The following is a 24,200-nucleotide window of genomic DNA, read 5'->3' on the forward strand; positions in this document are numbered from 1 at the left end:
TTGCGCGCCTAGAGCCTGTGCTCCACAACGAGAAGCCACCGCAATGAGAAGCCCGCGCACAGCAGCAAAGAGCAGCCCCCCGCTCGCCACAACTAGAGAAAGCCTGCACACAGCAACAAAGGCCCAACACAGCCAACAATAAATAAATAAATAATGATAAAATTAAAAAATAATAATAAAAAAAGAAAGAACAAAAACCTATGGTATACACTAAGCATCTTCTGACTATATAAGGAATACTTGGAGATTTTGATTATATTGGCAGCTTACTTAATTTTCATGGGTTTGGACATGAGGGGCCAATATAAGTGATATCTAATCACAACGACTTATTTTTAGAGTAGAAAAAAGATCTCAGCTATACTACACAGCAATTCCTGATCCCTACTCTCTGCCACAAAAGCCTACAACCTAGGAATTCAGAAGGAAGGGGAAGAGGGATGGGAAAGTAACCAGTTTACCTTGTCACAAAGTAGGAACTTAGGAAGAGGGTGGTGGTTACTTACTGTTGGGTTTAGAGTAATGTGTGGTGCCAGGCCCGCAAGGGAATAGACATTGATGTCATGGTAACTGTACTGTGGCTGTGGTGGAACCGTGGCTGTACAGGTGGTACTGGTAGCTGGTGTTGTAGAAGTTGCTAAATGTAGAGAGATAAAATAAGAGCTAATAAAAGGAGCACACTTCTTGACTTTAGTATAAAATTAGCAGGGCATGATGTGGTCTTTATCTAATTAAACTAATTGAATGGGGGGAGGGGTGGCACAGGTCACATTCTTCCACCTTGAATTATTATAAGGGAAATTGTTATTTTAATAGAGATTTGAACAAAGCAGGTAAAACTGTATTGGTGCACGGTGGGCACAGAAAGCAACTGAGGGGTCATGCCACATTAGCAGGCCCAAGCCCTGTTCGATTATTCTATATTATAGATGTCAGTTTTCAACCTAGGCTGTTCCCTCGATTTACCTGGGGATTCTTACACTGAGAGCTGAGAAAAAGAAGAAAAGCTGGTTCATTCTAACCACAACTCCCAATCATTCTACACTCCTACAGCCCCCACACTTCCAGTCCTCCTGGACCCAGGTCAAATAATCCACTCCCCTAACAGGTTGAGCTGGTCTGGCCACCCCCAGATTTGAAGAATAACACAGGTCATCATGCCAATGCAATTCTTTCTCTCGGAGACCTCAAACAGTGTAAAAGATAACCTGGCTTAGTTGGGATATGAGAAACAACTGATTAATAATATTAGTTATGAGTATCACATGAACTACCCAGATAGATTCTAATACAGTAAGACAATGCCTAAACATAACTAACTTTTCCTTAATAATTTAGAAGGCTCACCAGAAAGTACACAAAGTTTCAGCATCCCATTACACAGAATAATTATAATTTGTTATATGCATGGGAATGTACCATTAAAGAGAACATCTGATAAACAGAGGGCTAATTATCACACTTACTTGTGGTTGTGATTGGAGGGAGCTCTTCTGGCTGCTTGACATCTTTCTTTGGAGCAGAGAGTTGCTCATCTAAGTTCTTTAGGCGATCTTTATCCTTTAGGAGGTTTCCAGGTTTCAGCTCATTGATGTCTAATGCAAGGTTCTTGCAAAGGACCTCAATCTCAAACTTCAAGTTTAACTGCATAATTCCAGTATTCAATTAGAATATTAAAAATGAAAATTTAGCTTCATAATATACAGTATTCTCACCCATCTGTCATAGTGCTTCCCCCCAAATACCCTCTTTTTCCTGTAAATTTTTTTTTCCTGTAAATTTTAATAATGTAAAGCCAGAGACTGTTCTTAGGGATAAAGAGCAACAAATTTACCTTTAAGTCATGTTCCTGATGTAGCTCAGCTAATACATTCATAATTGCCATTGTCCAGGGGTTGGGGGGCCTAAAAACCTAAAGAAAACCGTTATGTTAAATAAGCTTGCCCCAATATTACTCTTTAAATTGTATTATCTAAAAGTTAAGCACTTACACCTATGTGGCCATAATAAAACCCCTAGCCTTCCCATCTATAATATTATATTTCAGAAAAACACCAGAACCCAAAACCACCCATTAAAATCAGTCCTATAATAATACTGCTTGGCCTCTCAATTTGGAAATCCCGAGTTTCCCTGAGAAAAACTAACTGAACTAGCTCTATGTCCATAAGAACTAAGGATATAGCCTCTAAACCTTGTGCTAAAACAAACTAACTCTTACAAATTAGCCATCAATAAAATATTAAAATTTACTCACCACACTACGAATGCTAGATTCTAAGACTTTGGCAACAAAGGGGACTACATAGAGCAACTCTTGCTGTCCTTTAACATAAGCCTCTAGCAGCAAAGATTTTACATCCAAGTCCTAGAATAAAAAACATATTTTTAAAAGCTGGTAATATACTAGAAAATCCCTCACAAAACACCCCCAATTATACCTTGCCAAACTCACCCCTGAAATTGGAATCAATAACTTGACCCTTGCCTTATGAAAAGGAAGGGGTAACAATCATACCTTATTGGCTTTTGTTTATCCTGCTAAACAATGTAAGGCCACGAGCATGCAATTAGGGATTCAAAACATGGGCCAAACTTTTACAGCCCCAAATAAAGTCAAGACTTTTAAACAGAATATGCTGTATGAACATTCTCAAGTTTTACATGAGCTTTTAGTTGAAACTCACAGTGTGTAAGATGGGTTTATTTTTAGCTAGTGTAATCATTCCTAGCCAATGTCCCAAATTCTTCAGCAAAGAACGATCAGAGAAATTGGCTGCAGCTTTATCAGAGGTCAGGAGCACCTGAAATAGTGCAGGATTAAGGAAGGTGTATGACAATGAGCTTATAAAAAAATATTCTCAACTAAATGTTTAAGAATTCCATTATTCTACATTAAAAACAAGCTGTCAATAGAGAACATGCCCCCAACGTAGATCTCATCCATGTATCATTGTGATATTTTGTTGTGTTCAGTAACATTTTTACCTTCAAATGCCTTTCCATTAAAAAAAAAGTAATACAAATATATTGTATAAAGTAACACAAGGTTAAAAGTATCATGTATGGTCCCACAACTGAAAATTTTAGCTAGGTTTGAAGCAGAGACCCAACTGCAAATCTATCTGGAAGAGCTAAATTCAATTCAAATGAAGACTATAGCTATACTTTTTAAGTCCTTCCCAGACAGCAGGCATACTGAGGAACACAAAAAGATGGCAGTAAATGTTGTGATCTTTAGCATTATCTCTGGAGACAACTAAGATAACTTTCTAGAATACAGTGTAATATTGCTTACACACTTATCACATTTCTAGGAGACCTAATCCATTTCTTCAATTCTTTACTTCTTACTTTCTTAAGGGGGACAGAACCAATACACGAGAGTGCCTTGGGTACACACGAAGAGTGTCTTGGGTACACACATATACCCACTTACTATATGATACCTTTTAATTTATGACTTTAAGTTTAAATTTGTAATTTAAACTTTTATTTAAAAGAAAGGATCTTGAAATTCTGCTCCAGATTATGTGGAAATTTTTATATATCCCAATCATCCTTGCTATCAAATAACAAACGCTGAATATAGTTATGTTCCTTAACTCCATACAGCAACAGCAGAATGGCACAAACTCAGCTGTGCAACAGAAAGGAGCCAGGAATTCTTTTGCACTACAGCGTAACCAAGAATAGGTAAAATTCCTATCCACAGGTTTAAATATAGTGCTGGTTCCTAAGCCAATATTCCAAGTTATTCAGCAAAGAATGTTTTCAGCTACATGCTGGTTCATGCTGTTTTCTTGAAAAGTTATTCCTCCTAAGAAAAATACTTGGGTTTTATAGAACAAGCATTAGCTCATTAGGAAGTCTGAACTTAAAATAAACTTCTGAGAATGCTAAACAACAACTATTCCACAATAGGTCTAGACTCTTGAGATATCTGGCATTTAAGACATAAGGGAAAATACTCACTGCAGCTCTGTTTCTGTAATAGTGAAAGATATTAACAACCAATATAATGGATTTCTATAAGACTATTAAAAACAGAGGGATTAAAGCTAAGGGTATATAATCAAATAATATGCAGAGGGAGAAAAAAGAACTGAAACATCTACCGTCACTTTAAACTTTAAAATTACAAAATATGTAGTCCCTCAGCCCCATCTTACTTACTCTCCACTTGACCAAAAGAGGATAAATTACTAATCTACAACCTGCTATTAAAAGACCTGACACCAGAACTATTGTTTTCCTAAAAACATGCACAAAGGGTAAAGATTTCAAAACCATGCATAGAATGATGAAAACAAATTCACAAGCGTGGTTACTTTCAAAGTAAATAGCGCATAGAATGTGTCTGTGAGACTAAATTCTTCAAGAAAATTTAGTTCTGTATTTGAAACAAACCCTAGAGCAACTTTCATAAATACTTTAACATATACACATACAGGGGAAAACAGCAATACCCCTCCCCCTCCAATTACACCTGTACAATCAAGTATTTCCAAACTCAAAACATTAATAAAAAGAAATACAAGAACACTTACTTTGATGTTTCTATAGGTCTCATTCAGAACCATCTTATTAAATTCAGGATTCTTCAGTGTGTCAAGGAAGTTTGAATATAGGCTGTGAAAGTTTGGCTCAATACTGACTCTCTTCATAACCAGGTATTGTGAAACCCAAGGCATAAATTCTTCCTTCACAGTTTCCTTTAGTTCTTCAACCTAGCCAACCATTATGACATGGGAAGTATACAATTAAAAGATGATAAAATAACAGTTCTGTGTTTTGTTTCTGTGAACAATACTACAGCATGTGGCTCCTTGCAAAATTAGAAGCTAAAGTACATGCTAGGGCTTCCCTGGTGGCTCAGTGGTTAAGAATCCGCTTGCCAATGCAGGGGACATGGGTTCGGAGCCCTGGTCGGGGAAGATCCCACATGCCACGGAGCAACTAAGCCCGTGCGCCACAACTACTGAGGCCACGTGCCGCAACTACTGAAGCCCACGCGCCTAGAGCCCATGCTCCGTAACAAGAGAAGCCACTGCATTGAGAAGCTCGCGCACCACACAAGGAAGAATAGCCCCTGCTCGCCACAACCAGAGAAAACCTGCGCACAGCAACAAAGACCCAACACAGACAAAAATAAATAAATTAAAATAAATAAAGTACCATGCTACATCTCTCCCCAATTTCAGACAGATGCTATCCAAGTACAGTATGTTCAATTTCATCTAAGTATAGAGTCAATCATCTCTTTAACTGGGTGATTAGAACTGAAACATCTACTGTCACTTTAAACTTTAAAATTACAAAATATGTAGTCCCTCAACCCCATCTTACTTACTCTCCATTTGACCAAAAGAGGATATATTACTCATCTACAAACCTGCTATTAACAGACCTGACACCAGAACTATTGTTTTCCTAAATTTATATCTCCAGGAATTATCTGTAAAGTTTCAAACTTCTCTTCCAAAAGGGATGCTGAGTGCTTCAAAATTCTCCCCCAATCAATTATGGTGGGGTTTTCAAAGGCAGTACCTGCATTATAAATTACATCTCAAAACCCACTTGTTCGGGCTAATCTTGTTGACTAAAATGGACATTTCCAGGTATTGTCTTAGCACATAATCTTGCGTATCATTACTTTTCAGAAGCTCTACCTCACTTATTAGGCGCCTAATGGTTTCTGGGAGGACAGGAATTGTGATTAGAAATACAAATGAAATTTCCATCATCATGAAATCATTTCAAGTTTACTTCAAAAAGGCTGTAACTCACTGCAAAACAATGTTATTTGGGACTTCCCTGGAGGTCCAGTGGTTAAGACACCGCACTTCCACTGCAGGGGGTGGGTTCAATCCCGGGTCGGGGAACTAAGATCCCACACGCAGCAAGGTGCGGCCAAAATAGAAAAAAATAAAATAAAATAAAATAAAAAATAAACCAGTGCTATTTAATGTCTACAAAATCCACAACCAGTAGTTGTATATCCATGTTCCCTTCATTTTCATTCTATTATCTCTACCTTTAAAAGTGTTAAAAGGGTGCAGAATGTCATATATAAATCCCCCAACCCATCAAGGAAAATAGAGAGCATCTGTAGTGATATATAAACTATTATTTCAGACTCACCTTTTGTGTCATATTTGACTGGGAGAGGTTGTTGAAGATAAAAGCAATTTTCTCTTGGATATTTTCTGGGGGCTCTACGATTCTCTCTGTTTGATCTGTGGCCACAAGTAATGTATCTATATTTGTAGTATTAATAGAAGGCTAAAGAAATAAAATATAAAATAAACAAACTGAAATCCTTCCTAGACAAATCCCAGGGGGGGAAATGTATACAGATTTCTTTAGTATACAAAATATACATGGTGTGTATGATTGTGTACTGGAAGTGCTGGAAAGAATATGTATTGAACTATTATTAATAGTGGCTGTGTGTGGGAAATCGGGGTGGGAAGGCAGAGAGACAAAGGGAGAAATGCTTTTTTTTTAGTAGGCATGTGTTGTTTTTAATAAAATTAAAATACATGTTCACTACTGGATATATTACAACATATCAAATCCAACAAAGAAAAAAGATAGACCTACTTACTGGCACATCTTTCTTAAAGCTGACTCCAGTTGGCCTGGTGACTGTAACTGTTTTAGCAACAGTGGTGGTTGTTGAGGTGGTTACCATAGTGCTAACCTGACCAGCAAGGGGAGCTTTCGCTGGAACCTGGGCCTGGGCCTGGGCTTGAGCCAGTGCAATACTTCCAGGGGTTGTGATAGAGCCCTGCATTTTCACAGGAGGATCTCTAGATTGCTGTCCATACTCGATATACTATGGGGGTAGGGAGAGAGAAACACATTAAAGGAGTTCTTAACAGAAACTGCAATTTTTGAATTACACCTCACTCACTACTGAGAGAATAGAAATTATTTCAGAGCACTCTTTTGGTTCATCTATCTCCCTTACGTCTCACCCCATTCCGGTCCATATTCCTATATCTATAATATATAGTGGATACCATGAGCTCCTTAAGGAGTAAAGGTAAAATATTAGTGTGTTTTTAAAGTATTTATAAGAGAACTCGTCTAACAAAACAAGTTCCAAAAGAGTAGCCACAAATGCCTGCATATAAATTTCCTTAAATCCCTTAATACATGTAAACTTTAAAGTTTTATAATTTATATAGTAAACTGATTTCTTTTTTTTAAAGTTTATTTATTTCTGGCTGTGTTGGGTCTTTGTTGCTGTGTGCGGGCTTTCTCTAGTTGCCGCAAGTGGGGGCTACTCTTCGTTGTGGTGCGTGGGCTTCTCATTGCGGTGGCTTCTCTTGTTGCAGAGCACGGGCTCTAGGCGCGCGGGCTTCAGTAGTTGTGGCACGCAAGCTCAGTAGTTGTGGCGCACAGGCTTAGTTGCTCTGCGGCATGTGGGATCTTCCCGGACCAGGGCTCGAACCCGTGTCCCCTGCATTGGCAGGCGGATTCTTAACCACTGCGCCACCAGGGAAGCCCAAACTAATTTCTTTTCTATTGGATGCTGATGAGAAAACCATGGCCTAAAAAACACACTGCAATGTGAGTCCTCAATAAAGCTATTACCACAAAACAGTGTATACCACACCACCTAGCCAACTGGAGGTAAGCATGATACTGGATGTTCTAGGACAAGTTTTTCTTTTCTTTTTTTTTTTTTTTCATTTCACAGACCAATAAAATTCCTACTCACACACAAATCAGAAGACTGACACACCCTTTGTGATACTATTTCCCACAGCTTGTACCTATAACAAAACAAACTATTATCTATATATACAATAACTTTATTCAAAAAAGGGGACAGGGGCTTCCCTGGTGGCACAGTAGTTGAGAGTCTGCCTGCCGATGCAGGGGACACGGGTTCGTGTCCCAGTCTGGGAAGATCCCACATGCCGCGGAGCGGCTGGGCCCGTGGGCCACAGCCGCTGAGCCTGCGCTCCGCAGCGGGAGAGGCCACAACAGTGAGAGGCCCTTGTACCGCAAAAAAAAAAAAAAAAAAAAAAAAGGACATTTTCAAGGAAGGAGAATCTCTGAAGAAAGTACAGCCCTTTAAATTGACTATAGAAATATAAACAATGATCTCACTTCTCTTCTCTGGGTATCTTGTTATAGTGGGAACTATCACCTATCACTGCTTTGTGTGATCACTTTCATACCACCTCCCTTGTTCTCTCTAGTCTTCCAAGGCCCATATTCCCAGCTCTCAATTCCAAAAACACTTGATTGTAGTAAGCCTCTGACCTCCCATCCTAGCTTTTCAAACTCTGCTTTCCTGTCTAGTTTTCAGTGCTATAGTTTTGGCACAGTCCTCCACCCCCTCAAGAGGCATGAATACACTCCTGCCCCCCATGCTATGGTTTCTTAGGCTAAACCATCATAATGACCCTACCCTCCTACAAACAAACCCAGTGGGATGAGGTAGAAAGCACTGGACTAAATTATAATAGAATTAAAAGTAGGTTCAAATTCTGATCTTTCTGATTTCTTAAAAATATGATCTTATAAAGTAGTTCATCTTTTATTTTAATAAAGTAAAATAAAGATAATAGAGATTAATCAACTTTCTTTGTTCTCTATAAGCTGACTTTGACCAAAGGTAAGGCAAAAGTGTGAATGTTTAGTTATCACCTAAAATCAATCATTAAAGTAAAAGTTTACAAATATCAAGAATAATCACATAACACGGCTTAAAATGTATATTCTCTAGGTCCATTTCCTCAGGGACTGTCTCATTTTTAACCTCAAAGGAATCTAAGCAGGTAGTTTAAGGCGGCTGTATTTTTAAGAAACAGCTGGTCTGAAGGTTTTATATGAAACAGCTCTGGGAATTCCCTAGTGGTCCAATGGTTAGGACTTGGTGCTTTCACTGCCTTGGCCCTGGTTCAATCCCTGGTTGGGGAACTAAGATTTTACAAGCCGCGTGGAGCAGCACACCCTCCGCCCAAAACCAAACAAACCAAACCACCACCACCACCAAAACAACAAAAAGAAACAGCTCTGATTCATGTTAACATTTAAATCAGAGGGACAACTTTACTTATTTTAATCAGAGTTCCACTCCAAATCCTTTTTAGACTCAGGCAAGGGATTCTTGGTAACAGTGAAAGATGTCTACCTCGACAGCATTATTAGGCTAAAAGAACTAGCAAAAGCCTTTTATGAAATCAAGCAAAACCACTGCTTACAAAAGGTAACCCAAAATCCGTATTTTTTCATGATTAAGATGCAAAACAAGCAACAAATAATACATATACCTGTATCATGCCAATCATTAAGAAATCTTAATGCCATTGCCAGTAAATCCAAATTCAAATTAAAATAGATAAACCATCCAACTACTTAGGTACTGAAGACACTTACCTCCTGTAAATGATGTGGAAATTGCATAAAGTGACTAATAGAAGCCAAGTGCTGACAATACTGGGGATAGTCCTTCAATCTGCCAACAAAAACATTCAGTCTTTTTACCATTTCATGTAAGAACAGAGGCAGCACAATTTTAAAATTTTCAAAAGCTAGTCTAGGCCATTTCCCCCCTTTCTACCTTTGAAATACCTTATTTGAAGAGAAAGCCAAAAGGAAGAACAAAAAAGTAAGGAGGTGGATATTTATGAACTTCACCCCTTTTACATCAAAAAACAGTATCACTGATTTTTTTTTAAAGGTCTTATTCCACTTAATATTAGATTACAATGAGCCACTAAAACTACTGTCTGGAAATGACTCCAAATGTTCATCAACAGGTGAACAGAAAAGCAATTTGCTAATGAACCCATACAATGGACTACTACTCAGCAGTAAAAAGAAACAGACTACTGAAATATGCAGTAACATGGATAAATCTCAAAAGCATCATGCTATGTGCAAGTGAGACTCATACACATTGTGTATGATTCCATTTAAATAATACTCTGGAAAAACTAGACAAATCAGATCAGTGATTGCCAGGGGTCAGATGTGAGGGAAAGTTAACTACAAAGGGGGAATAAGAAAACTTCTTGGGGGTGACAAAAATATTCCGTATCTTGATTGTGGTGTTGGTGGCAGTGGTTATACAACTGTTAGAATTTGTCAAACTTCAAAGACCTGTTCACCTAAAATACCGACACTTTTACGTATATAAAGTATACCTCAATAAACAAACCAAAAAAATTGCTATTTCATTTTATACTTTTCCTACCACATATTTGTCAATTGTAACGAATTTAATTGTCTTCACTTCTTCCTCTTTTACTTCTTACAGTCATTAAGATTAGTTAATATACATATAATGATAAGGCATGGCAAGAATTAGTTGAAAAGTAAGCTACTGTTTCTCCTTCTATTAAAAAAGAGAAGCTTCACAGGAAACCTATCCACTCACCTATTTTTAAATCTATCTAGTGCAGCAATCCCAAAATAATACATTTTGGATCCAAAAGGCTTGCGTAAGGCTTCAAGAACATATCGTAGGGCCAAACCTAGTGCCATGTAAGTGACCAGTCCTTTTTCGATTATCCCACCGAACAGGCAGGCTGTAATATGTAACTCTTTATCAGGGTACTGGGGGAAGAACCGATATTCTTCGAACAAGTTCCTTAGCATACAGTTAAATACTTCTCGTTCTCTCTTTATGGTAGAATCTTTAAACCTCTGTAGCATTTCTAATACCTGGAGAAAGCAAGACAAAAATGATATACACATAAAGGAAACCATTATTAAGAGCATTCCTCAAATATTCTTTATTGTCAAGCAGAATACTTAACAATAAACTGAGCCTGAGACAAATATTAAGGTTTCCAAAGATGCAGAGACATATCAAAACACTTTGTGTTGGGATTTCACTTTGAAAAGGGCATTTATTTAAGATTTACCTAAACCATAAAGAATTAGATCGTCCTAGACACTCACCTCATCAACAGACATGGTTGGATGTGGTGGGTGATTATATATTCTCTGGAAATAGCTGTTTGCTTCATCATCTATCTCTTTACTAAAGTGCTGATTTGCCTCTGGCCACACCTGAGACAAGTCCGCTGTTAGAAACAGAAAAGCAACCAGTGGGCATTTAGGCTCTTCCTTCACTCCCCCACATAAAGCATCACTCCCCCACATAAAGCAGAGCCAGAGAGACCAATACAGTTTGAATTTTAACGAAAAAATAAAGTGAAGTGTTTTAAGTGGTCAAGTTTCAATATTCAAGTGCTCTAGGGACACAAAAGATTCTCACAAAACTGCCTTACAACCATAGTCCTACCCTAGTACTTTCTTCGTAAGGATTTATCACACCATGAAAGTTCACTAGGTTCAAATTCATAATGCACTTACCCTCAATACAACCTCACTCGAGGTTAACAAATCTTTACTACTTTATTAAAAAAAAAATCACCTTTTACATGTAAGAATTCTCAATGCATGTGCATGACACTTGATATAAACACAACGCATGCTACAAAACATAACATTCAGACAAGTCTTTCACACTAATATTTTCAAGTCACTTAGTATACTTTCAAACCTTGTAAGATGAATATTTAGTCCCAATGACAAGGATACTTATAAGCCAATGATACCTATGTATTTACAAAGAGGACGTCTCTGATTTTGAAATAACCTACTAAAGGAGATTAAAACTTAATAAACTGGTTTTTGTAGCATCATATATATGGCAATAATTATGTGTACTATAAGGCTATATGTATCATAAAGCTATTATATTAAAATAAACAAACATTAAAGTAAATAAAATATAGTTATTTACTTTATAAACTGCCAAGCTGAAACAGAAATCTGAAATTCTCCTGGCTGCTCCTGATTTGTTAAAAAAAAAAAAAAAAGAAAGAAAGAAAGAAAAAAAACACTAAAAAATCTTTAGGTTAAGTGTAAGACTTACATACATAAGACTACAACTGCTCAAAGTCTTTTCTCTTTACTTCTGACTTTTAGGATAACACCTCGAAGGATGCTACCTCTTATTAACTGTCACCTTGTTCTGGCAATCCAGGATCAAAGGTGGAATGATACCTCAAATTTTTGTTTTAATAATTTAAATGTATGAATTTACTCCCACTGATCTAGGAGGCGTATCAACGGCCCTACTAACAATATATTAAGATAAGTCAATGTCTTTGTCCATATAACTCTAGGGACAGCAAATTGGACATGCAAGTTTCATATGCATCAGTCACACTTCACAATCACAGACAACACTACCACTTACAAGGTTTCATCTTACTCTGCTGGAATGTAGGCTGGTTCAGTCCAGAGGTGCCCAGTTTCCTCTGCACAAAAGGATCGTTATTCACTGCAGGGAGTCCAAGAGCCCCAGTTCCTATACCAGTCAGGCTGCCTGTGCCAAGACCACCTACTAGAAAGAACGAAGGCAGCCAGAAGTCTTATCGTTACTCATAGTCTTGACTTTATTCACATCAAAAAATAAGCTTTTAATTAAAAACTTATATTAATTAAAAAATTAGGATCTTTTGTTAACTCAGTGGTAACTAGGTTACAGAGTTATTACAACATTTCACTCCTTAGGTTTTAGTACTCTAAACTTATACTCTGGCAATAAAAGGTTCAGATAGCTTAGGAGAAACATGTGGTTACTAGAGGGGAGAAAAATGCAACCTTTACTTCAACATGTAAGTTAAAAGCCAAAATATGTGGGGTTTCCCTGGTGGCGCAGTGGTTGAGAGTCCACCTGCCGATGCAGGGAACACAGGTTCATGTCCCGGTCCGGGAAGATCCCACATGCCGCGGAGCGGCTGGGCCCGTGAGCCATGGCCGCTGAGCCTGCGCGTCCGGAGCCTGTGCTCCGCAACGGGAGAGGCCACAACAGTGAGAGGCCCGCACCGCAAAAAAAAAAAAGCCAAAATATGTGGAAAAGTTTTAGGGATTTACTATCATTTTCAAGGTAGGTGCAAAAAGGCAGAACATATACCGGAATCTGATGTGTGAAATATTCTACCTTTATTATACCAACCTTGAGTAATTCATAAAGCTATGAGTTTTGATCTAAGCCTATGTTCTTCAGAATGTGGTTAACACACTTTTAATATTTACACTATCATCTGGTAACAGAATCCTTACTGAATAATTCAACTAACTTTACAAGTACAAATATCCTCATTGCAATTTGACTAAATTAATGTAATGTTTTTCTCTTCCCAACTTTGGATATGAGAGCAATTTTTCACGATTTAGTTCAAGCAGCTTTCCTTTATCATAGTGACTCCAAAACACCTTATATACACTAAGGCACGATGAGGCTTACAAATAATCTGCACCCCTACCCACCAACCCCCTTACCTGGAAGCTGTGATGAAAGTCCTCCAATACCACTGAATGCAGTTGTCTGATTTGGGGTTGAAAGGGGTGGAAATGCTTTTGCTGGTGACTGTGGGGTACTGAATGCAGAACCCAAATTTGGAGGAAAGCCCTGCATACTCTGGGTGTGAGGGGCAGCTGAACCACCTATACTAAGAGATGCCATTCCAGCAAGAGGGTCAATCTAAAGAAAAACATTATAAAAACGTATTAAACATACTTCAAGCAAAGGCAGACAAACGACACAGGTAAAGCAATTTTTAGCAACAGCTCTTCAAATGCTTTATATAAAGCAAAACCACACACAATCTTGATGATGCTTAAATCCCCAAATCAAGAGTACCAGTCATTTTTCTTATTATATCATAGATGGATTAGGTTTAAAGAGTTAGCCCCTGCCAAAGAACCAGAGCCACAATATGAGGGCTATAAAACTTCAAGAATAACATTTCATATGAATTTCTCTGAAGCTGTACTACTAAACATTTAGTAGTGACATGGGGCAGTCAGTAAAATTTCCAGTAAGCCCTTTTAAAACAAACAAACCTCTCAATGCAAGTTATTTAACTTTCAACACAATAAAAGCATTAGAAATTAGAAATCTAGTCAAAACAAATATATCTAGTCAAAATTTGAGAATCTTGGGGTTGGAGATCAGCTCTGATTTAAAAAATAAAAAAAATCAAAACAAAAAAAAAACCCAAAACAAAAACAGAAACAAAAAACAAGGTATACTATTCACCAAAAGATTTTATAAAATATCTAATAACTGCACTTCTAAGCTTCTTAGTTTCTGGCATTATTTCAGACCTTTGTGACTATACAAAATAATACACAAAATGCCTTTTATAAAGTGGTCACTGAAGAATCACTAAATGCTCTTTCTTTTCTTAAAATAAACCCCAATCTGCCATTCAATGCAGCTGAAAATAGAAGCGGAATATGTTGCTCCCAGAGAGAAGGGGGTGGTTGGTGTCAGGGAGTAACTTAAATGTACCTTGTTTTTAAAAGAGCAGTTCAGTTGAGAGCTGAAGAGCCCCAGTTATAACAAGTCCTTATGCTCTAGCACTGTTGCTTGGCCCGTGAAGCTACAAACAAGACACATCAGGTTCAAAGGCAGTGCTTATTTCTCAAGTCTAAGTTATTCTTATTTTAAAAAGAAGCCCTAAATAAGTTGTTTTGTATCTTTCCTCTCATAGTCATGTTCTTTCTACTTAATGATTAAAATCTGTTCTCAACCACAATGCCTATTTATGGATCTCCTTTAAGTGGATACTAGACATGCAGTTATCTAAAATGTAATAAATTCAGACAAAAATTTCCTGAGTAGATTATTAATGATGATGTAGAAGTTTATTCTATTCCAAGTCTATGAACAAATGGAGATGTACCAAGTGTAGTGTTCATTTACCTGAACAGGAGAAATGGCATCTAAGCTGCTAGCACTAGGAGGGCGTCCTTTTGGCATAACTCCAGGTGGTGGCTGTCTGGCCTTGTTCATAACATTACTGCAGTTGGCTACCATGGTGAGGATGGTTTCTGATAACTCCTGAGAAACACTCCTTAAGAGAAATGAAAAGTGAAAAAGTCATTATTCCCTAGAACACCTAAATAAACAAATCTAGGTTTCTAATAAAGAAAACTTGCTAGAACCTATGGCCAAATTTCCACCATATCCCATGTTTTTGCACCTGTCATTAATCACCAGGATTTTCTGAGCACTGGCTTTCTCTTGAAAATATTTTTTACACCTCTGAAATTAAGCCTTGTGTATAGTGTTGCCTATGTATTTTGAAATATTACTCTGTAAGAAACATTCCATAGCCTCAACTACGTCATCAAAAATTATGCTCAAATCTGGACATATCAAAGTAAACAGGTAAGCAATTTTTAGACTAGGTTATCATAGTCAAAAATAAGACTTTTATTTAAGTACAGATAAAAATGCCATACACATAGTCAGTAACTATATTTGGCAAGTACATACAGAATTGACTGACTTCTAAAATGTCAAATAGGATGCACGGGTTCAATCCTTGGTCGGAGAACTAAGATCCTGCATGCTGTGCGGCATGGCCAACAAAAACAGCACTACATCAAAACCTACAATTTTTTAATTTTTGCCAGCATGAAAAAAATGAGTGGTTCAAATACGGACTAGAGGGAGGGGGCGATGTAGGGGCAAGGGATTAAGAGGTACAAACTATTATGTATAAAATAAGCTACAAGGTTATACTGTACAGTACAAGAAATACAGCCAGTATTTTATAATAACCATAAATGAAGTATAACCTTTAAAAATTATGAATTAGTACATCTTGACATATCATATTGTAAATGAAGGATATTCAATAAAAATAAAAAATATGGGCTACAAATGAAAATGAACAATGAGTTATTTTATCATCCACTGAAGCAAGGGAGAAAAATATTACAGACCACGGAAAAGAAAAGAGAGATGTCAACTCCTAAAGGTGTGGATCTACTTATTTAAGTTAGTAAGTAGTAAAACCATTAATTTCCAAAAGGTATTTCAAATAGAAGAACATGAGTAGCTGCCTCTAGCCTCTATGTATCTGGGTTAAAAATACCCACCTCCCCTGCAATTAAAACTTCACGTTAAAAAAACTTCATGGAGATAGCGTATTTCAACTTTCAGATTAGCTACAAGACAATGGGGAAATAGACCAACTGCCTCTGGTTATACTAAAAGGAGAACTTGCTATGGAGAAAAATTTTGCACCTAACAAAATTACACATGCATTTCCCTTTAATGTAACAATTATTTCTGGTGGGCCCAAATATACACTGGCAAAGATGATGGATGCAAAATGCTATTCGTTGCAACATTATTTGTGACACAGAGTGGAATAAACAGAATATCTACCAATGGGTACTGATTTACTAAGGCACAAAACATCTATTCAGTGGAGTACAACAGATTAATTACAAGGAATAAGGAAACTATAATTTCATGGCGTGGACTCTGGGATATATGATCAAATGAAAGAAGCATAGTGCAATAAGTATATAATATACTACCTTTTCTACCGGAAAGAGGAAAATATATACTTTTCTAACACAGAGATAACCCACAAAATAAACAAAAATGGTTAACTACAGGTGAAGAAAAGAACAAGGTGGAGGTAAGAGAGTTCAAGGAAAATTTCACTGAATATACCGTTTTAGAATTTTTAAGTATGGAACCGTATCTATGAAAACAAACAAACAAAAACCCTTTAAATTAAAAAAGAAACCGTTCCAAAGACACCTATGCCATGTTAATGGCTACAAGTAATAGACAGTAATTATCATATTGTATTGAATACAAAATGCCTTCAATTGTAAGCCACACCATTATTTTACACACTACACAAAAAGAAAGTAACTGGGTTAATTCTAACTGTAAGAGGTCACCAATGAGATGCATCATCATTTCAGAGATGTTAAAATATTAAAAACTGGGTGTCTTAGGATTGATAAAATATGGTTAAGTAAAATATTATTCTTACTATTTCAGAAGAACTTGTCATAACTGACACAATTCCAAACTTAAAAGACGCTACACTACTTACAAGGAACTGCCATAAATGCTTCACTCACCAATTAGTTACATTTTGCCCTATTTATTTAACCATTCTTTCTATATACTACTCTCTCTCCCAAACATTTTTAGGTTAGATACATCATGTATCTTTTATCCCTAAATAGTTTACTACCTGTTTTCTAAGAACAAGGACATTTTCTTACATAACCTTGTAAAATAATGATCGGGAAGTTTAACACAAGTTTAACAAGGATAGGCCAAGGTTCAAATTACATCAGTTGTTCCCGTAATGCCCTCAATGCTATTTCCCCCTTGGATCAGAATCCGATCCATGGCATTGAGCTGTCACATCTCTTTAGCTTATTTTTTTTTAACAGAAACCATTTTATTTTATTTATTTATTTTTGGCTGCGTAGGGTTTTAGTTGCTGCATGCAGGATCTTTCGCTGTGGTGCGCAGGCTCCAGAGCATGTAGGCTCTGTAGTTGTGGTGCACGGGATCCACAGCGCGTGGGCTCTGTAGTTGCCCTGCGGCATTGTGGGATCTTAGTTCCCTGACCAGGGATCAAACCCGCATCCCCTGCATTGGAAGGGAAGTCCCTCTTTAACTGGAAGAATTCATCAACTTTTACTTCTCTTTCTTAAACTTGATTTGAAAACCAAGTCAGTTTTTTAATACAATGTCCCTTGATTTGTGTTTGTCTGCTACTTTGTACTTTAGATGCACTGATGGCAGGACTACCATGTAACTTACACAACGTTCTTCTCAATGCATTTTATCGTGAGGCACATCGTGTAGAAATGAGCTGGTGATCTCCTGACCAATAACTTGATGTGGTATATACCGTAAAGTTACTACCTTTCCTCTTTGTGATTACTAAGTGATTTGTGGGGAAATAACATGAAATTATGTAATTATCCTGTTCCTCAAATATTCACTCATTACTTTTAGCATCCACTGAAGTTTTTTTTTGTTTTTTGTTTTTGTTTTTGTTTTTTGCGGTATGCGGGCCTCTCACTGTTGTGGCCTCACCCGTTGCAGAGCTCAGGCTCCGGACGCACAGGCTCAGCGGCCATGGCTCACGGGCCCAGCCGCTCCGCAGCACGTGGGATCTTCCCAGACCGGAGCACGAACCCATGTCCCCTGCATCGGCAGGCGGACTCTCAACCACTGTGCCACCAGGAAAGCCCTCCACTGAAGTTTTAACTCCACTGCAATTACTTCTATATTTATTACTGGAAGAACTTTCCTTCTTTGGCATTTATTTACTTTTAACGGCATAGACTGAATACTTTACATGCATTATTTCATTAAATTCGTCAAGACGGGAATTTCTAATAAATCAACAAAAGAAACTGAAACTGGGAGTTAGGTAAACTATCTCCCTATACATAAATCCAATATATTTTTTCCAATTTTAATATGCACTTAAATTTCCAAGAGAATATTCAATTCCAGATGGATTAAAATGTATAAATGCGAGGGACCAAACTTTAAAACTTAAAATTTTAGAACACTTAGAACTTATATAAACAGGGTTTCTCAACTGTTGCACTATTAGCACTCTGGACTGTATAGTTCTTCATTGTGGGAGGCTCTCCCATGCCTTGTAAGATATTTAACAGCATCCCTGGGCTTTACTCACTATATACCAGTAGCACACTTTTCTCTAATTATGAAAATTAAAAACAATGTTAAATGACTTCAAGGAAGCAAAATCATCCCCGGTTGAGAACCACTGGTTTAGAGATATACATGGGGAAATATTTTTTTTTTTTTTTTTTTTTTTTTTTTTTTTTTTGCGGTATGCGGGCCTCTCACTGCTGTGGCCTCCCCCGTCGCGGAGCACAGGCTCCGGACGCGCAGGCTCCGGACGCGCAGGCCCAGCGGCCATGGCCCACGGGCCCAGCCGCTCCGCGGCATATGGGATCCTCCCAGACCGGGGCACGAACCCGTATCCCCTGCATCGGCAGGCGGACTCTCAACCACTTGCGCCACCAGGGAGGCCCGGGGGGAAATATTTTTTAAAGCAAGAAAGGGCAAAATAAAATTCAAGCTCTATGTGGGAGAGTTAAGGAAACATCACTGGAAGACAAAGGTAACTTCAAAAGTACTGGTCATGTTATCATTTAAGTTGCATGAAGAATCACAGGTATTCATTTTAGTATGCTTCAGAACTTACAAAAAAGTACACAGGATAGGACATAAATGAGGATGGTGGAGTAAAAGACCTCCAAATATTCTCTCCTCCATAAAGGCAACTAGCAAAGAAAAAAACCTGTAGGAAACAACTTTTTCAGAACTCTAGAAATTAACCAAAAGTCTTTACAACACTCAAGGGAGGGAATTCCCTGGCAGTCCAGTGGTTAGGTCTTGCGGCTTTCACTGACGGGGCCCAGGTTCAATCCCTGGTCAGGAAAGTAAGATTCCACAAGTCGCACAGATGTGACCAAAAAGAAAACAAAAACAAAAAAGGGAATTTTTACTCTGGAAAGATGATTAGATCTTGTAACAACAGCAAGCTTTATGGCGTCCTAATTTGCCCTCCTCCTATGCTCCCCTCAGGACTGAAAACACACACAGTGAAAACCAGCAGCCTGACAGCCACCAGATGAGAGGGCTCAGAACTGGGCTGAAACAACTTCAAAGCTTCATTCTCAGAGAAATGTCATTATTTCACCTCTCTGAGGATTCCCTGTGAGACCACAATGGCCAGGTTGTCTTTATTGGACCTAAGAATTGACCCAGGGCAAACAGCCTTTTCCCCATGCAGTATTTGCAGAAAACATTTTAAAGGTAATTGTTTCAACTTCCTGGCTGCCTGAGGTAGAAGGTACCAGTTTGAGCAAACAACAGGCTAACCAAGAAGTTTAAAAGGAAAACTGAGGAAATGAGATTCCCATGGGTGGAGCTTTGAAAAACTCCCACATTTTCCCAGAAATCAAGAAGGCCTGAGGGTATGTGTAGAGCTGTGCCAACATCTAAAGCTGTGCCACTCCCATGAAAGACCTGAGAAGGCCCAAGTTCTCCCCTCAAGCCAACCTTCAGGCTCTGCCTAAGAAGCAAGTGAATACTAAAGTGGAGTTGTCAAGAGACTGGCTTAGTGTTAAAGATGTGCCTAAACATGCACACAGAATCTTAGGGTAAAGAATAGCTTATTGATTCCAGAGTTTAAGAAAACCTCCAATCTTAGCTGAACACAAGGCTTACCCAAACAGAGATTTCAGTGACCAAAGATGACAAAGAATACAGACATTACTGAATTCGTTCAGAAAAGAGCAATAACAAAACAAAAAACGCTTGTGTGGGGGTAAAATCTGATTTCAAGAATTGCCACATTATTTAAACTTTCCAGTTTTCGACCAAAAATTATAAGACATGCAACACACACACACACAAAGAAGGCATGGCCCGTACGTAGGGAAAAAATGCTAACAAGAGAAATTGTCCCTCAGGAAGAACGGATGTTGGACTTAACCAGACAAAGACTTTAAATCAGCTATTTTAACATATGTTCAAAGAAAACAATAAGTCAAAAGAACTACAGGGCCATTTCTCCACCTGTCTGGAAGGACATCGTTGTTGAGCTGTCAAGGAGAAAAACTACCATGGCTTCCAATTCTTTGACAAAACCTCAGATGCGTGGCCTTCTGGCCAAGCGTCTGTGATTTCATATTGCTGAAGCATTCATTATCTCCTTGGGAATTGCGGCTTTCTATAAGTTTGCTGTGACTGAACCAAGAAAGAAGGCCTATGCAGACTTCTACAGAAATTTTGATTCCATACAAGATTTTGAGGAGATGAGGAAGGCTGGTATCTTTCAGAGTGTGAAGTGATTTTGGAATATAAAGAATTTCTTTGGGTTGAGTTCCATGGAAGTTTGTCACTTACCTGTGTTCCTGAACTATGAAACTATGAACTATTAATATCTGGGTTAAGGAATAGCTTCTCTTGATAAATAAACGATTAACAACAACAACAACAAAAGAACTATAGGAAGTTTGAAAAAGATGTCTTATAAAACAGAGTGTATACATACAAATTTAAAAAGAAAAAAGTAAAATAACTGAAATGAGAACTTCACTACGGGTTCCCAACAGCAGATTCAAGCAGGTAAAAAGCATCCAAGAACTTGAAGATAGTCCAATAAAGACTGAAAAACTGAAAGGGAAAAAAATAAACAGACTGAGACATGCGCAACACTACCAAAGGTACCAAACAAAACATAATGATAGGAGATAGAATGGGGTAGAAAGAGTATTTGTTGATAAAATGGCTGAAAACTTTCCAAATTTGATGAAAATTATTAATTTACACATCCAAGAAGCACAACGAATTCCAAGTAATATAAGCTCAAAGAAATCCATGCCTAGAAGGCTTCCCTGGTGGCTCAGTGGTTGAGAGTCCGCCTGCCGATGCAGGGGACGCGGGTTTGTGCCCCGGTCCGGGAAGATCCCACATGCCGCGGAGCGGCTGGGCCCGTGAGCCATGGCCACTGAGCCTGCGCATCTGGAGCCTGTGCTCCACAACGGGAGAGGCCACAACAGTGAGAGGCCTGTGTAACGCAAAAAAAAAAAAAAAAAAAAAAAGTAATCCATGCCTAGAAACAACATGAATCAAATTGTTAAAAGAAATAAATCTTAGCAGCAGCAAGAGGGGCAACTTATCATATACAAGGGAGCCTTGAAAAAAATTAATAGCTATGGAAGCCAGAAAGTAGTGGGACGGCATATTCAGTGTTGAAGAAAAAGTAATGTCAATCAAAAATCCTTTATTTGACAAAACTATCCTTCAAATATAAAGGAAAAATTAAGATTTTCTCAGATAAACAAAAGCTGAGGTAATTCATTGCTAACAGTCCTGCCCTAATAGGAAATAATAGAGGGACTTTCCTGGTGGCACAGTGGTTAAGACTCTGCCACGCTACCAATGCAGGGGGCCTGGGTTCGATCCCTGGTCAGGGAAGTAGAACCCACATGCAAACTAAGAGTTTGCATGCCGCAACTAAGGAGACCGCGAGCCGCAACTAAGACCCAGCACAACCAAATAAATAAATAAATAAATACTTTTTTTTTTTTTTTTTACAAAAAAGGAAAGAAATAATAGAAACCCTTTGGGCTGAAATGAAGACACTATACAGTAACTTGAATCTGTATGAAAAAACAGAGCACCCGTAAAGGGACATAGGTAAATATAAAACACATTATGATTGTATTTTTTGCTTATATATAATCTTTTTATCTCCTACTTGGCTTAAAGGACAATTATTACATTAAACAATAACATCAAATCTTTTGATGGGCACACAATGTATAAAGATATTATTTGACAATAGCAGCACTCTGAAGGACGAAAGGAACAGAACTGTTTAGAGGAAAGTTTTGTATCTTACTGAACTTCAGTTGGTATTAATTGGAACTACATTGTTTTGAGTTAAAAATGTTAATTTTAATACCCAAAGGAAAAAAAACCTCAAAAACATGTCAAAGTTAACAGCAAGGAAATTAAGATGATACACTAGAAAGATTTATTTAATACTAAAGGAGGGGACTTCCCTGGTGGTCCAGTGGTTAAGAATCTGCCTGCCAATGCAGGGGACATGGGTTCGAGCTCTGGTCCGGGAAGATCGCACATGCTGCAGAGCAACTAAGCCCGTGCGCCACAACTACTGAGCCCGCACGCCACAACTACCAAAGCCCACGTGCCTAGAGCCCATGCTCTGCAACAAGAGAAGCCACCGCAATGAGAAACCCATGCACAACGAAGAGCAGCCCCCGCTTGCCGCAACTAAAGAAAGCCCGCACGCAGCAATGAAGATCCAATGTAGCCAAAAATAAATAAATTAATTAATTAAAGACAGAACAAAACAAAAATAACACTAAAGGAGGCAGTAATGGAGGAATGGAGGTGCAAAACAGACATACGACATATAGAAAAACTAAGCAAAAGAGCATGGGTAAATCCTACCTTAGCAGTAATTATGTCAAATGTAAATAAATGAAATACTCCAATTAAAAAGCAGAAATGGTCAAGATGGATTTTTTAAAAATAATCCAATTATATGCTGTCTAAAGGAGACACACTTTAGATTTTTTAAAAACACATATAACTTGAAAGTAAAAAATGAAAAAAGGTATGCCTTGCAAACCTTAACCAAAAGAGTACTACAATGACTATACTAATTTCAGACAAGATAGCCTTTAAGAAAAAAATTAATAGACAGGGCTTCCCTGGTGGCGCAGTGGTTGAGAGTCCGCCTGCCGATGCAGGGGACGCGGGTTCGTGCCCCGATCCCGGAGGATCCCACATGCCGCGGAGCGGCTGGGCCCGCGAGCCATGGCCGCGGAGCCTGTGTGTCCGGAGCCTGTGCTCCGCAACGGGAGGGGCCGCAGCAGTGAGAGGCCCGCGTACAGCAAAAAAAAAAAAAAAAAAAAAAAAAAAAAAAATTAATAGACAAAGATACTTTATAATAATAAAAAGGCCAATCCAACAGAAAGACATAACAATTATACACATACACACAATTAAAAACAGAGTCCCAAAACATATGAAGGGAGAATTAAAGGGAGAAACAGATAATTCAAAAATATAGCTGGAGGCTTCTATACCCCACTTTCAGTAATGTGTAGAGTCAACAATACTTTATTATAAACTTCAAAGTTGCTGAGAGCCTACATCTTTTTTTTTTTTTTTTTTTTTTTTTGCGGTATGCGGGCCTCTCACTGTTGTGGCCTCCCCCGTTGCGGAGCACAGGCTCCGGACGCGCAGGCTCCGCGGCCATGGCCCACGGGCCCAGCCGCTCCGCGGCATATGGGATCCTCCCAGACCGGGGCACGAACCCGTATCCCCTGCATCGGCAGGCGGACTCTCAACCACTTGCGCCACCAGGGAGGCCCAGAGCCTACATCTTAATTGTTCTCACCACAAAACATAAATGATAATTATATAACATGACAGAGATGTTAGCATAAAAAAACCTAACCTTCCAATTAATAAATTTTTTAAAAGTTCAAACTAAACCCAAAATAAGCAGAAGGAAGGAAATAATAAAGGTTAGAGCTGCAATAAACTAAATGGAAGACTTGAATTACTAAAACCAGAAATTGAAAGAGAGGACATTACTACCAACATTACAGAACCAAGAAAGATTATGGGGTATCGTATAAACCAATCGTATGCTAACAAATTAGATAAGCTAGATGAAATAGACAAATTCCTAGAAAAACACAAACTACTGAATCTAACTCCAGAAGAAACAGAAAATCTCAACACAGCAATAACAAGTAGAGATACTGAATTAGTAAAC

At 38.2% G+C, this 24,200-nt stretch overlaps 1 protein-coding gene and 2 non-coding genes across 9 annotated transcripts in view; all 3 read right to left on the bottom strand.

The window, feature by feature from the left end:
• Positions 1–24,200, bottom strand: part of CNOT1 (CCR4-NOT transcription complex subunit 1) — a 105,406-nt gene that overhangs the window by 23,034 nt on the left and 58,172 nt on the right. For 3 of the 7 annotated variants that reach the window (XM_060085507.1, XM_060085510.1, XM_060085506.1), the window contains exons 17-30: positions 14,759–14,909; positions 13,330–13,531; positions 12,242–12,388; positions 10,933–11,057; positions 10,406–10,692; positions 9,403–9,481; positions 6,611–6,841; positions 6,145–6,285; positions 4,551–4,730; positions 2,688–2,804; positions 2,258–2,368; positions 1,835–1,912; positions 1,467–1,644; positions 507–637 (exon numbers count right to left, since the gene is read on the bottom strand). In XM_060085507.1, coding sequence (XP_059941490.1) covers positions 507–637; positions 1,467–1,644; positions 1,835–1,912; positions 2,258–2,368; positions 2,688–2,804; positions 4,551–4,730; positions 6,145–6,285; positions 6,611–6,841; positions 9,403–9,481; positions 10,406–10,692; positions 10,933–11,057; positions 12,242–12,388; positions 13,330–13,531; positions 14,759–14,909 — 2,158 coding nt within the window. The remainder of the gene's footprint in view (positions 1–506; positions 638–1,466; positions 1,645–1,834; positions 1,913–2,257; positions 2,369–2,687; positions 2,805–4,550; positions 4,731–6,144; positions 6,286–6,610; positions 6,842–9,402; positions 9,482–10,405; positions 10,693–10,932; positions 11,058–12,241; positions 12,389–13,329; positions 13,532–14,758; positions 14,910–24,200) is intronic. The other 4 variants (XM_060085511.1, XM_060085508.1, XM_060085512.1 and 1 more) reach the window with 2 other exon arrangements.
• LOC132481066 (small nucleolar RNA SNORA46) lies at positions 3,593–3,731 on the bottom strand. The gene has a single exon (XR_009530770.1). It is a non-coding gene; the product is annotated as a small nucleolar RNA SNORA46 (small nucleolar RNA).
• Positions 14,337–14,472, bottom strand: LOC132481068 (small nucleolar RNA SNORA50). Its single transcript, XR_009530772.1, has one exon. It is a non-coding gene; the product is annotated as a small nucleolar RNA SNORA50 (small nucleolar RNA).

Source organism: Mesoplodon densirostris, chromosome 19 (assembly GCF_025265405.1).
Source record: "Mesoplodon densirostris isolate mMesDen1 chromosome 19, mMesDen1 primary haplotype, whole genome shotgun sequence".
NCBI lineage: Eukaryota > Metazoa > Chordata > Mammalia > Artiodactyla > Ziphiidae > Mesoplodon > Mesoplodon densirostris.